Source organism: Ptiloglossa arizonensis, chromosome 4 (genome assembly GCF_051014685.1).
Source record: "Ptiloglossa arizonensis isolate GNS036 chromosome 4, iyPtiAriz1_principal, whole genome shotgun sequence".
Classification (NCBI taxonomy): domain Eukaryota; kingdom Metazoa; phylum Arthropoda; class Insecta; order Hymenoptera; family Colletidae; genus Ptiloglossa; species Ptiloglossa arizonensis.
The window spans coordinates 2,508,053-2,523,869 of NC_135051.1; the positions used below are offsets into that span (position 1 = coordinate 2,508,053).

Genomic DNA, 15,817 nt, shown 5'->3' on the forward strand with positions numbered 1-15,817 from the left:
TCACTCGATAAGAGTTCAAAGATTAATAACATCTCTCAATAGTCCTGCCCGTTCGCATAGGAGGCAAGATCACAGAAATATGTTCTAAGGCTCATAGTCACCCACAACGAAGTTATATATTACGTGTCTCTCTGCGTTCACGTTTGCATTTTCTTTACCATTCCTTTTTATCGCTAAATGCAAGTGGAGTCTGGGTGCTGGCTGGCAGACTTTCGAGTTTTCTTCGGCTCTTTCGTCGTCAATTCCTGAGAAGGCCTTCGCGGACTGCCCAGCGTAACTAAAGCAGACGCTACTGCTAAACCGGCGCTTTGGCCGGCTGGCGTGTACGGATCACCGCCAGTAGGCAGTCTGACTAGCAACGACAGGACCGCGGCCCTGTTACCACAACAGGGCTCCAACGCGATCGGACTAGGGGCATCCTGAAATTATATTTAGCACAATTTTACACAATTAACACTCCTAACACTAATTACACTAGCGAACAGGAACGCGACCGCGACCGCGTGCACGAACGTTCGTTTTCACCAAATTTGAACATGTAAGTATGTTCGATACATTTATCGAAATATCGATTATCGAAGGCGGTGTTGAAATCAATGGCGCTCGATTCAAATTTTACAATGACGATAACTCTCAGTATATATTAGTACAAGATAGGATAAAATTTAAAATATTATTTTACGTAGTGAATGTAAATAAAAAATAGTATTTCAAACGTAACATGAAAATTTACAACGTATTTTTAATTTCTGACCGATGAAAAAGTAAAGTTTCCTAATTATGACATAAATTTTCTTAAATTAAAAGTGTATCGAAATAATATATTGGAAAGTATTATGACGTGTTCATCTCTGTTAATTAATTGATTTTCAACTGAGAACCAAAGCTGAAACTACAGTTTGAAATATCATTTTCATTTTCTATAAACTTTCGGCGTCTACTACACTAGTATTTCAATTAATATTATTTCTAATTAAAACACTGCAACCTGATGCAGACCTTTTTCTTTTTACGGCAATTTGTTAGCTCGGAGTCGCTTCGTTCCGAATCCGAATTGTTGATGTCCCGCCTCTCAATTTCTACCAAGACTTGGCTAAACGCCCTGTTGGCCATTTGTTGCATCTCTACAAAGAGTCTCTGTCTTCTTCTGTACATGTCATACTTTTGTTTAATCTTCCAGAGAACAGCGGCCACAAATAGTAGAGCGAGGAAGCACCTGTGTGGTGGCATGTAATCTCTAGTTTACAAGTAAATACTGCCTGGGGCTTAGGACAACACAAAAGCGTAGAAAATTTAAAAAAAGAAAAAGAAGCGTACACAATAAATCACACGATCAGTTTTACTACATATTACCAATTATTGGTCTTCCAACGTGCAACACAGAAAATCCATGCGTGTTTCCACGTATTTGAATTTGTCCAACGATCATGTTTCAAATACTCACGTGCAAAACGTTATGAAGAACTGCTGCAGGTTCAGTTTAGAATACTGGGAGAAGGAGATCTGGATCCAGACCGGTGGCTGAAAGTCGTACACGTACACGTAGAACGTGGTCAATGTGTTATTGTCCTCGCTGCCGAAACTGTAATCTGCCTTACTGAAACGATGCTTGTACATGCTCGTTGTGCAATTCGCCCCAAGAAGCAGTGGTATTTCCGGAGTGTTCGCCTTTTTGATAGTAACGTTCATTTTCGCGAGAACGGAGCATGTAATGGAAAACTCTGCATCGATGTCAGGCTTTGGAGGGGAGTTTTTAAAATTAATTGCCCTGTACTGGCGATCTTCTTTCTTACTCAAGTTAAACGTGAATTGATAATCAATCGCCAAATCATCTACGAAACAACTTCAATTACAAAATACCCAAAGAAAGTAGTTAAAAACAATTTAAACAGAGGACTCACAAAAACACGATCCTTTATTTGTCGGGTCTCCATGATAGAGGCTAGACACATCGCAGCGCTCGCAATGATCACCTATGATGCCTTTCGTTGTACAGAAACATTTTCCCGTCTCGCTTGTACATTGTGTACCTTGGTTATTGCAAAAGCAAGCTGCAAGGCGAAAACATAATTCAATGAGAAGCTCGGTATCAACATAGTAATAGTGCGTAGTCTAATGACGAAGTAAGGTATTTACGTTGGCAAGTTGCTCCGTTCAAAGGACTCCCGTAATAACCAGGGATGCACTTGTCGCAATGAGGCCCGTAAGTCAAATTTCCGCACGGCTGGATACACACGCTGCTATTTGGAAGACACTTGCTGTGGCCGTTACATTGGCAAGCTAAAATTATCATTCAGAAACCGTGACACGCCCAACGTAATACAAATTACTGATGCACAAATTCCATTGTCTCACGGTTCACTTACTAGGACATTTGGTAAAATACCATCGCTCGAAGGGGCACGTGTCCAAGCTTTTGCTGCTCGGGCCACGTGCCCCACCCGGCAAACACAGTCCCTTTCCAGTTCCTGAACCATCATCGCACCATCCACATCCGGGATCCGAGCGACACGTCGCGCAGGATGAGTAAAACGTGCACCATTCCTTTCCCGTCTCCGTGGCGCGACATTTAACGTCAATTGTCGTCCACTCTCGACACTGTCCATAGGGAAAACTCGCTGGATAGGCGTTTTTGTCCACGCACTTCTTCTCGTTCTGACACCAGATACAATCCAACTCGGTGCAGTTCTTGCAAGAAGTGTACTCCACGCATGGGTTGCGACAAGAGTCTATCGACAACCGCTGCGCCTGTATAGTCCCGTTTAAAATGGTCACTTGCTGCAAACGTTTGTAAAATTAATTCAATGTCAAATATTGAGAATCTCTAGATGCTAGATTGTCTAAGGAAGAAATGCACCATCGGAAACACTTATTTCTTAATAAATCTAACATTATGGAAGCAGTAGGAACATTGTGTCGATACAGTTGATATTCTATAACAGTCTACTTACACATAGCACTTCGTTTCTCGTAAAACCAAGAATTGTCTTTCCTTTCTATAACACTCAATTAATGTATTGAAAGTATAATTGTACTCCAAAAATTCTGTATAATGTTGCTACCGATACAATGCTCCAATGCTCCTGTTACTTTCTTAAAATTAGTTGACCCCGTTCACAAAGCTCGTTCGATGATTTTTTCTACCTGCGTGCTCACGTCGCGAGCCTTTGAGTGAGGCTTGCAGCGATCAGGTCCGTTGGACCACGACCAGGTACAGTGGGAATCGCTGGAACACGCGTGGCACGTATGTAATTGTAGGCACTCGATTCCGGTATGCGCGTCGCATTGTCCTAGATCCGTGACAACCTTTGTTGGCGGTGCGTTCACATTGTCGCGACATATCTCGTGTGAGCAGCTCTTCCCGCACCAGACACAGTTGTACGAGGTCTGCACGCATGCCACGCAATCCGTGAGCAGCTTACACAACTCCTTGTGAGATGTCATTCCGCGTGGCGGCGTGTCGTCCAGGCATCTCATGTAAATTCCATCGTGCATGTCGTCGTTCAGGAGCACGTGCCGCGGTATCTTGGTGATTTGTATACACCGACTTTCGCGTTTATCCCATACGCACTTCGTGCCAGTTCTCGCGTTCAAACACTGGTTCTGATTCGTCAAGTGTTCGCAGTTCCCGGGTGTGTACCTGTCAATAAATTGTACATATTAATAATAATTTTCTTTCTTCGATCCAAAATATAACAGTAGATTTATTGAATTTGGAAATAGTCTTTAAAAAATAAATTTCGTAGAGATGTGGTGTTTAGAAAACTTTCCAAAGACAATTCTCATTACAATGAATTGATCAGCTCTATTTTTTAAGTTCTTATCAAGGACTTGCTAGAATAACTAATATTCTTACAAATATAAAATAAATCTATATTATTGAATTTGGTTTGAAAAGTCCAATAAACGATAAATAATTTAGGATCGCACAGAGTGAATAGAAACAGAACAGATAAAGAAAAAAAGATACTCGAATTACTCGTAGTGAATTTATTTCATATAAGTTTTATACATTCTTACACGTCGCAAAACTTTTCAATATCGTAATATAATATTCTAAATTTGCAGCCAATTAGCTCGGTATTACTCGCGACGAAGAATTATTGTTTGTCGCGAGTAATATCAATTACCAGGTCTCATCACGTGGAGGTTGCTGCGAGCGGAAACTCGGAGGGAGATAGATGGAATCAGAGACACGCAGTACATACGAAATTACTAAACCGAGGAGATGGAAGGAATCAAAGTTCCTTCGATATTCTCGCTTAGTTCTGACGAGCAATTACATTATGGGGAAAATGAGGCAAAATTGGGAAATACACGACGCAAACCGTAGAATCGATCCTACTAGGTCGATCCCGTTTCCCCTTAGTGGGCCTGATTCTCACTCTGGTCACCACTGCTTGTTGCATAAACAAGTGACCAGTCGTGTAGGCGATCCGAGAAGTCAGTTGCCCTCTCTTCTGGTGCGTCTGCTTCCAGAGGAAGATGATGCGAACACAGAGGGGGGTGTTTCATCTCTGTTTCTGTGGAAGTCACAAATCTCAGAAGAAGACCCTCTCTTCCGTAATCCTTCATAAGTCGTAATTACGCTTGCGTGGCTCCTGGCGCGAAGTTGTGGAGAAATAGGGCACTTCTTTCAGCGGCGGCGGCCACTTCTTCCCGAATCGGGCCCACTAAGGGGAAACGGGATCCATCTAGTAGGACCGACTCCATGATTCGCGTCGCGTATTTCCCAATTTTGCCTTATTTTTCCCATAATGTAATTGCTCGACAGAACTAAACGGGAAGATCGAAGGAACTTTGATTCCTTCCATCACCTCGGGTTAGTAATTTCGTTTGTACTGCATGTCAAGGGAGATCGATGGAACTTTGATTCCATCTATCTCTCTCTGGGTCTCCGTTCGCAGCAACCTCCACGTGATGAGACCTGGTAATCGGTATTACTCACGACGAATGATAATTCTTCGTCACGGTTAGTACCGAGCTAATTGGCTGCGAATGTAGAATATTATATTACGATATTGAAAAGTTTTGCGACGTGTAAGAATGTATAAAACTTATATGTAATAAATTTACTTCGAGTAATTCGAATATCTTTCTTTCTTTACCTGTTCTGCTTCTATTCCCTTTGTGTAATCCTAAATTACATTGTTCAACAAATTGAAACTTTTTTCTGCCTTCCAATAACCAGAGTTTTGTCCTAGGTAAAGAACTTTTGGTAAACATACAAAAATAATGCAAAGAAACTACACGCATATGTATTTTTTTAAATTTTGACATTAATTCATAACTATTTAGGACCAAAAACAATTAATAAAATATACACGACTATATTCGAGAAACTTATATTGGAAGGCAGAAAAGAAGTTCTAATTTGTCGAATAATGTAATCGAATATATTTTCCAAAGGAATGCATAGGTTCCATGAGGGTCTCAAAGGAGTTCTTCAGTACGGTCCATAATTATCAGAGCATTTCTAAAAACATATACAGATTAATACAGATCCAGAAATAAAAAACTGGTGAAGCAACCGATCTTACCGATGATCCAACCAGCGGATCCAACTAGAAACGTTGTGATCGTTAACGTTTATGTTTCCAGAACCGTTCTAATATCTACCCTATTCACTATACGGGGATGAACTACCTCAACATGTCGGACAACATCTGGCCGTCGAATCCCCCGTAGATGTACATTGATCTCTCGAACACGGTCGCGGTGTGCCCATACCTAGGCAAGTCGGTCATCTCCTTAGGCATGGGGAACTGTTGCCACGAGTCGCAAGTGACATCATACGCCATGGTGTCCGCCGAGTAGCACCTGATGTCGTCCGAATGTTGCGTGTCGTTGTGCATGTTACCGCCAAATATGATCATCAGACCTCCAGAGACGAACACGGCGGTATGAAAGAACCGAGCCGACGGGGCAGACGTCAGCAATCTCCATTCGCGATAATTCGGATGATAAGAGTATAATCTGTTGGCCAACACCTGAGTGCTCTGCGATTCGGACACGTAGCCTCCGTACACGTAAATCAGATTCGTCAGTGGATCGTAGGCGGACGTGTGACCATAACCACCTTTCACAGGAAAACCAACGGTTTCCACTATCTGCCATTCACGAGTACCCAAGTAGTACTCTTGCACGACATTGAGATAGCCATACTGGGGTGAGTAACCGAACACCACCACCATTTTCTCCTTCTTTCCGTGGCTCTGTACTAGGGTCGCGGTGTGTCCAGCTACCTGTGTAAAGTAACATATTAAATATTGCTGTTTGACAGAAATTTTAACGCAGTTGTATACAGAGTGCCCTAAGGAGGCTTTACGTTCCTACCGATCTTTTCAAAGAGAAGACCAGAGGACTCTATTAGAACTGTCTATAAATACAAGATCACATGATCTGTTCGCTATACAATATTTAGAAAAGATTCTAACTAAAGAGATATTGACCAGGGAACAATATTTAGAAAAGATACTAAAGATAAAATACTCAGAGAACTGTGTCTACTATGTAACAAAAAGCATTCTCTCAATACACTCTATAATGTTGCAACAGTGGTTAGAATCTTTTCCAAACTTTCTTGAAAGGTGATTTAATCGGTTTCCAGTGATCTTGCTTTTAATAAACGTTCTATATTAATGATACACACTATTGATTCTACGATAAAGTCAAGTGCAAACGATTACACACGAACAATGGTGGCGTTGTTATTAATAAATACACCGGCAGAAAACGGTTTGATCACCTTTAAGGGACCGCACATGGTTTTGTTGTTGTGGCAGTTGTCGTGGACAGTGACGTTCTCCCAAACTTTAGCCGACACATCGAAAGCCCAGATTTCGTTCGTCACGGTGGAGTTCTGTACAACACCGCCGTACATGAATATCTTGTCGCCGAATAACACGCACGAGTGAGCATAACGTGGCAAGGGGACCTTCCCCTCGACGTGAGGAGTCTCCCAAACGTTCCCATTGTAATCGTAGACGTATATCATCTTAGCACGGTGGAAGCTCTCGCCGCCGACTACGTACAGGGAGTCCTTCCAGACGATGGAGCAATGGCTAGCTGAACCTTCCGGTGAGAAATCTGTGTACGTCACGGTTTCCCAAAATCCACGGTCGCTTCTTTGACTACAGTCTGAACCTGAAAGTTTATTAACAATTAGAGGGAATTCGGATCAGTGGAATACCTATAATCGTATGGGAAACTATGTTCCAAGGTGTGGATGTGTTTTTTGACCCATTACATCTTCACGTCACCGTATTTTTTCATAACTATAGTTATTATAATAAATTTAGAAACTCAAGCTTCATACATTGGTGACATTTTTGCCTCAGAAACTTATTACACTGTCCCAGAGAGATCTTATTTTTCCAAAGTCAAAACTATCATAATTACCTTTTTTTTTCATAACTATAATTATTATAATAAATTTGGAAACTCAAGTTTCACACATTGGGGACATTTTTGCCTCAGAAACTTATTACACTGTCCCAGAGGGATCTTATTTTTCCAAAGCCAAAACTATCACAATAAAATTGGAAATAGAACAAGTCGAATAGAACGCCCGATGAAATATTATCGAAGAAGATCAAAATTGCAATCTGGTTGCTGAAATCCTCAACCGGTGGTATTTCTAAGGTTACCCAGACTTTTAAACCGTCCTATCGGATCAACTTGTGGCAATCCGCTTGGAAGTTCGTGACGTGCATTAACTGCAGTAGGTCATGAACCAAGAACTTCGTAGTTTTAGGTAACTCCAAATTATACGAAGTTCGTAGGCGATCATCAACCTACTGTTCCACTCACGGTGAATTGCAAGCCTTCTGGGTTATCGAGAATCTAAGATTAACTAACACGTTCCATCAATTTTCCTCGACCTACTGGTTACAAACACCTAACCCTCGAGGATTTGGGCCTCGAATATTATTTCGGGCAATACTTAAGGTTAAATAGCATATCTTCGTTACACGAAGCAGCCAGTTTGCATCTAGCCTCTCCTGCGATTTTGCTAGGCCAGGTCAGATGCACTCGACGGACCTTCGTTACAAATAATGCTACTCGAGGTTTTTCTTTGGCTGGCAACCGTTAAAATTCTAAACGAACAACGCTCAAAAACAATTTTCCAGGCGTGTTGGGTTTCCCATGCGACCGAACTCGATAAAATGTTCAGTAGTTGTCGTCCTCACCCTTGTAACCGTGAATGCAGTCGCAGTGATGGCTCTCGCGATTGCACTCGCCTTGCCCAGAGCTGTGGGAACAATTGTTCGGACAGACTTGAACCTCGCAGGCTTCGCCGGTCCACGTGGCGTCACACGTACACACACCGTCTATGCAAACACCATGACCTGAGCAATCGATGTCCGAATACCTGTGGAGCCACATAACGTGTAAACGTTGGAAGAAAATATGGCAGATAAAATTTTTAAAATAATCAGAACGCGGTACCGTGTACTATACCGAGCTGGAAAGATGTCACCTGGTAGGAATTTCAAATTCTGGCAGACGTTTTGCTCTATGACTGACAAGGAAAGTGCAAGACCTTTGGATCATTTATTTAATCGAAACTTTGGGTAGTAATGGATTTGGTAATTCTATTAGCAAATGATGCTAAAAAATGTAACATCGCAGTTAAAGTGTGACGAGTAGAACGCCCTATAAATTCTCATTATAGAATTTATAATATCTTCTAAATTTTAGCATGAAAAGTAAGACGAGGAGTTCTCGAAGAAGCTTAATTCATGACGAGTACCGTTCTTGTATAAGTACCATTTAGAAGCAAACGTAGTAACGAAACTTTTACTTTTAATTATAAATATTTAAAAAACATTGAATATCTGCTCCTAGGATGCTAGATTCTTACGAACGAAATAATCGAGTCAGGTGAATCCGTGACTCGAGGGTCTTGCACTTTTATTCGTCACCTTTTATTCGAAGAAAAGTTTGTAAAACTAAGGTCATGGAAACCTTCGAGGTGCGGTCAAACTTAATTGCTTTAATAGCGTTTGACTTTATCTCTTCAAGAGGATCGTGGACGTAACGATTTATAACGAGGTGAGCTGTAGCATTCAGCACTGCCATGTAGCAATGACAAGTTGTACGATGTACCAAAATAGTTTACAATTATCGTTCAAACAGTTCTATCGATCATAGTCGCATAACTTGTCACATGATGAATTGGTACGTTTGTGAACTCCATTCGAGCAAACCTGCGGACACGTGCCTTCTGTTTGCAGCGTGAACAGCCCTTGAACGACCTTGATCAGCCAATTATGTTTTCTGCTACTTTACGACCAATAATAGAAACTCAATAATTTATTCAAAATGTTCTAAACTACACCTCTTGGTCATAATAGGAACTTGATAATTTATTCAAAATATTCTATACTGCACCTCTCGGTCATATATACACGATTTGAATAAATACTAAAGATCCAAGCAAGAGATTACTCGAATCTCTTATATTGTTAAACGTGTCTATTAGAATCATTTCTAAGGTAAATCAAAAGGGACATTTTTTCTTCTAGCCTCTTTAGAGTAGATACACACATGCATATAAAAATACATTTGACTTAAACAATGCATGAGCAATTAAATGAAAAAAAGCCAATTCCTTACACCCTAATCTTAAAATTGTTATTATTGGTTTGTTCGTAAAGTAATTTCGTTTTCCAAAATGGAGGATATACAATTTAATAAAATGTTTACACACTTTAAAAAAATCGTGTTTCATTTTCACCAAAAAAAAAAAAAAAAAAAAAAAAATGACTTTCGGGACAACCCAATATAAATCCAAATAGACTTAAAGTTTGGCACCGGACGAAAAATTTCTCAAGAAAGAGTGAAAGTAGATAAAAATAATTATCCCGAGCTTAACGAGAGGGAAGTGTCGAAGCGGTTGATGTAATTTCTGTAATTTTTCCGGCGGCCCCAGGGCCTCGTTCTCGTCACGACCCTGCATAGAAGAATAAAACAAATAAAGCGACCTCTCGGTTTCCAGAAGTTGGCCGGCACGGGATCAAACAGACCGATGTATGCGCCGCGTAAACACTTTCCTCCGGCCGACGAAAGGTAGAAGAAGAAGAAGAAAAAGGAGAAAAAAAAAAGAAAAAAGCAAAGAAAATAAACGCTCGCTGGAGGAAAAAGAGCGCGCACAGTCGTTCGCGAGCATAATCGTGCCTATCTCCGCGTGCAAACAAGATCGTTTACCAGCTGGGACAGGCGTTGATCTTGTAAGTAATATTGAAGCCGCTCATGTTGTAAGCGACGTCCGAATAGAAGTGCAGCAACGCGCTTCCGGAACGCGCTATTACTTCCGGCACGCGGCGTATGTGATAACCGTCCTTGTGCATCAGACCGGAAAAGACGGCGAGCAACGGCGCCTCGACGCTGTCACCGTCGTAGATGTACAGATAATCCCAGCCGCATTCTGTCGCGAACTGCTCCACGTGCATACGTATAGTAGAATTCGGGTTGCTCTCGATCAGCCAGGAACACTTCACGTCCTCCGTGTAGTTGCCGACACCATCGTGGATGTTACCGCTCGGCTCGGACAATCTGTGAGTAAAAGTTAATTTGTTGGTACGAGTGAAAAAAAAATAATAAAATAAAAAATTTTAACCCATTTGCATCATCGCTCTGCTTAAGCTGCTGGCGTTCAAACATCAGCGACGTTCAACCGACGACTGACCCGTATCACCGTGAGCGGTGGTTGATCGTATGTGCAGTAACGAGTATCAAAATTATTTATGGAGTTTATATACTGTTAATATACTGTTCGAAACGATTAATACACAATATTATATAGGAAATATCGCATTTTACATTTTACATTTTTTTTTTTTTTTTTTTTTTTTTTTTTTTTTTTTTTTTTTTTTTTTTTTTTTTTTTTTTTTTTTTTTTTTTTTACGAAGAAGTAAGAACAAATATTTTTTTATACATAGAATAGATTTATTTGAATTAAAATGAATTGATTCTCGTGGAATTCTTTAAAGTGGTCGATACATAATGTTTCGTCACAAACGTGACGTTTAAAGAGTGTCTCTCTTCGAATTGACTTACTCAAGCATGCAACGCATCGTTTCGATGTTCTATTTCCCTTTGCTAGAGTTGCAGGTATCCGTACAGGAAAATGTCTACCAGTAAATCGCGTAATGGAATCATTGACAGGTGTCTCATTTACATTTGCGTTGGCTATAATATTTATCAACAATTTCTTCGGCTAATAGCTGTTTATACACACGAAACGCTCGATCTTGCTTATGATTTTTAAAGATTACGTAACTGTTCAGCAGCATCGTGTCGATGAAATAAAAAAAAATATTTTTTTATAGGCTTCTTTGCACCTTCGCGTAGTGTTTTTTACGTGCTGCAACACTCATAGTGGCAGTTTGAAAGATTTTCACAAAAGAGTAAAACTTATTTAGAATACACTGATGCATATCAAACTAATGGAACTGTGGCGGCGCTCCCCACGCTTGCCACCAGAGGGAAACTCACCACCAATCGTTTCCCGCAAGTTCCCGTACCTGCTCCGATCGGTATATATACGATCCCTTACCGATCTCCCAATGTCCCGGCGTATAAGGCAGGGTCTGCTAGGATGCCTTACTGACGAGTCCACTAGCAGGGGTCCCCGGGATAAAACGCTCTCCTTTCTCCTACATTCGACCATAGAGCCGCCAAAGAACCAAAAAGTTCTCAGAAGTGGTTATTAAACATGGTCTGTTGCAACTGGTAAAATGAGGGAGTCAGTCGTAGACTCGCGTATTATTCATTACGTGCTTGGTAATAGTTGATAGTCGTAGGTTCGCGGATTATTCCGCGCTTAGATGCAAATGGGTTAATGACAGTTCGTTGTTCTCTATTTACGACTTACGGTTGAATCTCTACGGTACGTCTGCTCCTCTCAGTTACCACAGCGAGGAACCGTTACTAATCTTATACTTTGTTCGATTGTGTATTAGGTTACACTTTCTCCGAACGAACCTCTGAATGTCTAAAGGATCTGTTTACGAAGCAAATACGGTGCTTCTGTTGGAGATAAACGGAATCCAGTAAGGAGGGAGGAGAAGAAGAGAGGCTTTGATGATATTTTCCTTAATGGAAAATTGCATATATTGCGGCACTACGAAGATGTGAAAAGTAAAGATTGTTCTGTACGTTGAAAGGAAAAGATTAAGAGCGGAAGACACCAAACTAAATAATTTGGAATTTCAAATTCTGGCAGACGTTTTGTTCTATGACTGACAAGGAAAGTGCAAGATCTTTGGGTGATTGATTTGATCGAAATTTTGGGTATTAATGGATTTGGTAATTCTATTACCAAATGATGGTAATAGAAAATTTAATATCGTAGTTAAAGTGTGACGAGTAGAAAAACGCCCTATAAATTCTCATTATAGAATTTATAACGTCTTATAAATATTAGCATGAAAAGTAAGACGAGGAGTTCTCGAAGAAGCAAAATTATTTTTGCGATACGTGTAGTCGAAAAGCAGGACTGTATGTTGGAGACTGTTTTGAAAGATACCACACGATGGAGAATTATAATAATATAATTTTTACATAAAAACGTTACATTAAAATACACTGTTGTACGAACATACAGTGCTGGACGAAAGTATTGGCACAGCATCATTGTTCTGATACAAGTGCTTATAACTATGAAACAAATTGATAAAAAGGAGAAATTTTTTAATACATTTATTTATTTATTATTCTAGATTATTATTTAACAGAAACAGTAATATAAATAAAGTGATATGCGAAATAATAACAAAAACATATTTATTGAGCGTTTTAAGCGTGGACAAAAGTATTGGCACATTATACAAAATTTAGTGTAGTTGTATCTCTCGGAAAAAAATCCGATTGTCACTTGATGGTATAGGTAGGGGATTCCCTGATAGTCATTTTTTCTAACAGTCATCCTTAAGTTCAGTCGATTAGCAACATAGGAAATATAACAAGCAACAATGTCAAGAAGAGGGAAAGAAACTACAAGTGAAGAGAGAAAAATAATATTAAATTTGCACAAAATGCGAAAATCTTATAGTGAAATAGCAAAAAGTGTTAATAGAAGTCGATTCACTATTAGAAGTGTCGTAAAACGATTTGAGAATCAATCAGATTTCAAAAGTAGGAATCGAAGTGGACGTCCCTCAAAGTTAACAGTTAGAGAAAAACGGAAAATTGTAAAGGAAGTGAAAATAAATTGTAAATTAAACTCATCGCAACTTAGAGCAAAGTTAAATGAAGAAAATCAAAAAGAAGTAAGTTCGAAAACTATACTGAGAGTGTTAAAAGATGCGGGATATTCTGCGTGTGTCGCAAGAAGGAAACCATACATATCCAAGAAGAATCGGAAGATGAGAAAAGAATTTGCAAAAGAATTTATAAAAAAGGATCCCACATTCTGGAATAACGTATTATTTTCAGATGAAAGTAAATTTAATATATTTAAATCAGATGGCAGAGTATTAGTTTGGAGAAAGCCAAATACGGAAATGGATCCACAACATTTACAAGCCACTGTGAAACATGGAGGAGGTGGAGTCATGGTATGGGGTTCCATTGCAGCGTCTGTGGTTGGCGAATTAGTATTCATAGATGAGATTATGGACAAATATGTATATTTAAATATATTAAAGGAAAACTTATTTAAAAGTGCTAATAAATTAAATCTCCCGCGTGATTTTTATTTTCAACAAGACCATGATCCAAAACATACTGCCTATATTGTACGACAATGGATCGTTTACAATACCGCACACACGTTAAATACCCCACCCCAGAGTCCAGACATGAATCCCATCGAACATGTTTGGAATGAATTAGAAAAAAGAATTAGAAAATATAATATAACAAACAAAAACCAATTAAAAGCTATTATTTTACAAGAATGGAACAATATAGAGCCGGATTTTACAAAAAAATTGGTAACTTCAATGCCAAAACGATTGAAGGAAGTTATCATGAGGAATGGAGGGCCAACCAAATATTAATTTTTAATTTCTAAGTACTTTCAATCATTTGTGCCAATACTTTTGTCCACGCTTAAAACGCTCAATAAATATGTTTTTGTTATTATTTCGCATATCACTTTATTTATATTACTGTTTCTGTTAAATAATAATCTAGAATAATAAATAAATAAATGTATTAAAAAATTTCTCCTTTTTATCAATTTGTTTCATAGTTATAAGCACTTGTATCAGAACAATGATGCTGTGCCAATACTTTTGTCCAGCACTGTATATCTAAAGTTCGCAAAAGAATTAATAAATCTTGTTTGTCCTTCGTAATATTAAATATTATGTATCGCTGCTTTTTCGAGGGAAATTAATTCCGATCACCCATGTTTAAATTTAATACGACCGCAAAGGGTACGACCCTTTAACCCTATCAGAAGAACGAGTGCCTATGCGAAGATACGAATTTAACGAATTTACAACGAATCGACGAATTAACGATAACAAGATTTGGAAAGGAGTTCGTAAAAACTGAACTAAGAATGATATTTTGAAAATTTAAAATGCAGCGTATTGAGGAAGAAACGGAGGGTAATGTAATGCCAATTTGTGTTTCAATACTTATTGAAAATCGTATAATAACGTCGATATAAGTCATGATGAAAAATATAGGAACAAGTTTCTCTTCTATGAACAATATTTGCACTAATCATCGTTCGATCACAGTTTTATGTAGGTCACGTAGAATGAAATATAAGTATTGTTATTTTCAATCGTTTTTAATCAAATAACTAATATCGGTCCCGAGAACAAAAGGTAAACGTCAGACAGATCTACTACGGAACAAGTGGATCGTGTAACCGTTATAACGTGATTAAAAAAAATTAGGTATTACAAATATTTGTATTTAATCATCTGGCTGTTAAAAATGTGTAATATTTGCTCAGTTTTACTTACACAAGCAATTTATTTAGCATTGATGCTCACTGATGCATACACCGTGTAAACTTTTATTGCAATGATTATAAAGTTTTGCGTAATCTTCGCACAAGCCCACCATCCTTCCTACTATAAATAACGCAAACCTTTTCCCTCCTTCTATACGCTATATGCTAATAACAATATTTCCCGATTTCGTAGTTATATTCGCCCACTTGTAATTTCTGTTTGAGCTACGGTGGAATATATTTTCTGTTCCTGCGTATTGTTCCGGTTAAGAATTTTTAAAATTCTTTTGCAATGAAATTAGACCGTTTGTAACATTTTATATATTTATTTTGAGATAAAGCTTGCGAGCTATGCGAATAACCAAGGCACAATTGCATACGCAATGATGTATCGTCGTTTGGTACTAAAAGAGTTAAGAAATGGTAAACCTTTGGAACTATTGGGTTGTTCGGAAAGTGATTTCGTTTTCCAAAATAGAGAATATATAATTTAATAAAATGTCTATACACTCTACAAAAATCGTGTTTCTTTTTCACCGAAAAAAAAACAAAATGACTTTCCGAACAACCCAATAATTCCCTCCTTTCCCTGGGTAGCCTGAAGAATAATTTAAACAATGTAGACCCTTTGAAAGTGATTCCCCTTCTTTGGTAGTCTGAAGAATAATTCAAAGATTGGAGAATATTTGTGGCATAGTCCTGTTCGTTTAAGAATACAATCAAACTGTAGAATATTTCCTCTAAAGAAAATTCTCAACCCCCTTCCCCAAAAGATAGAAATAGAAATTTTTTAAATAAACCAAGATATTATTCCCAGCAAGGAACTTGCACTTTCCATCATTTGTTGTTCCACGTAACTGCACCTGATGCTCCCTACAAACAATTGTTACTCCC

At 38.8% G+C, this 15,817-nt stretch overlaps 1 protein-coding gene across 2 annotated transcripts in view; it reads right to left on the minus strand.

Annotated features, from left to right (window-relative positions):
* Positions 1–151: 151 nt before the first annotated feature.
* Positions 152–15,817, minus strand: part of Dsd (attractin-like protein dsd) — a 30,248-nt gene continuing 14,582 nt past the window's right edge. The window contains exons 2-12 of one of the 2 annotated variants that reach the window (XM_076310031.1): positions 10,213–10,560; positions 8,193–8,374; positions 6,749–7,146; positions 5,647–6,245; positions 3,145–3,640; positions 2,367–2,778; positions 2,137–2,280; positions 1,902–2,051; positions 1,445–1,832; positions 1,000–1,237; positions 152–419 (exon numbers count right to left, since the gene is read on the minus strand). In XM_076310031.1, coding sequence (XP_076166146.1) covers positions 174–419; positions 1,000–1,237; positions 1,445–1,832; positions 1,902–2,051; positions 2,137–2,280; positions 2,367–2,778; positions 3,145–3,640; positions 5,647–6,245; positions 6,749–7,146; positions 8,193–8,374; positions 10,213–10,560 — 3,601 coding nt within the window. In that variant the 3' untranslated portion in view covers positions 152–173. The remainder of the gene's footprint in view (positions 420–999; positions 1,238–1,444; positions 1,833–1,901; positions 2,052–2,136; positions 2,281–2,366; positions 2,779–3,144; positions 3,641–5,646; positions 6,246–6,748; positions 7,147–8,192; positions 8,375–10,212; positions 10,561–15,817) is intronic. The other variant, XM_076310032.1, reaches the window with a different exon arrangement.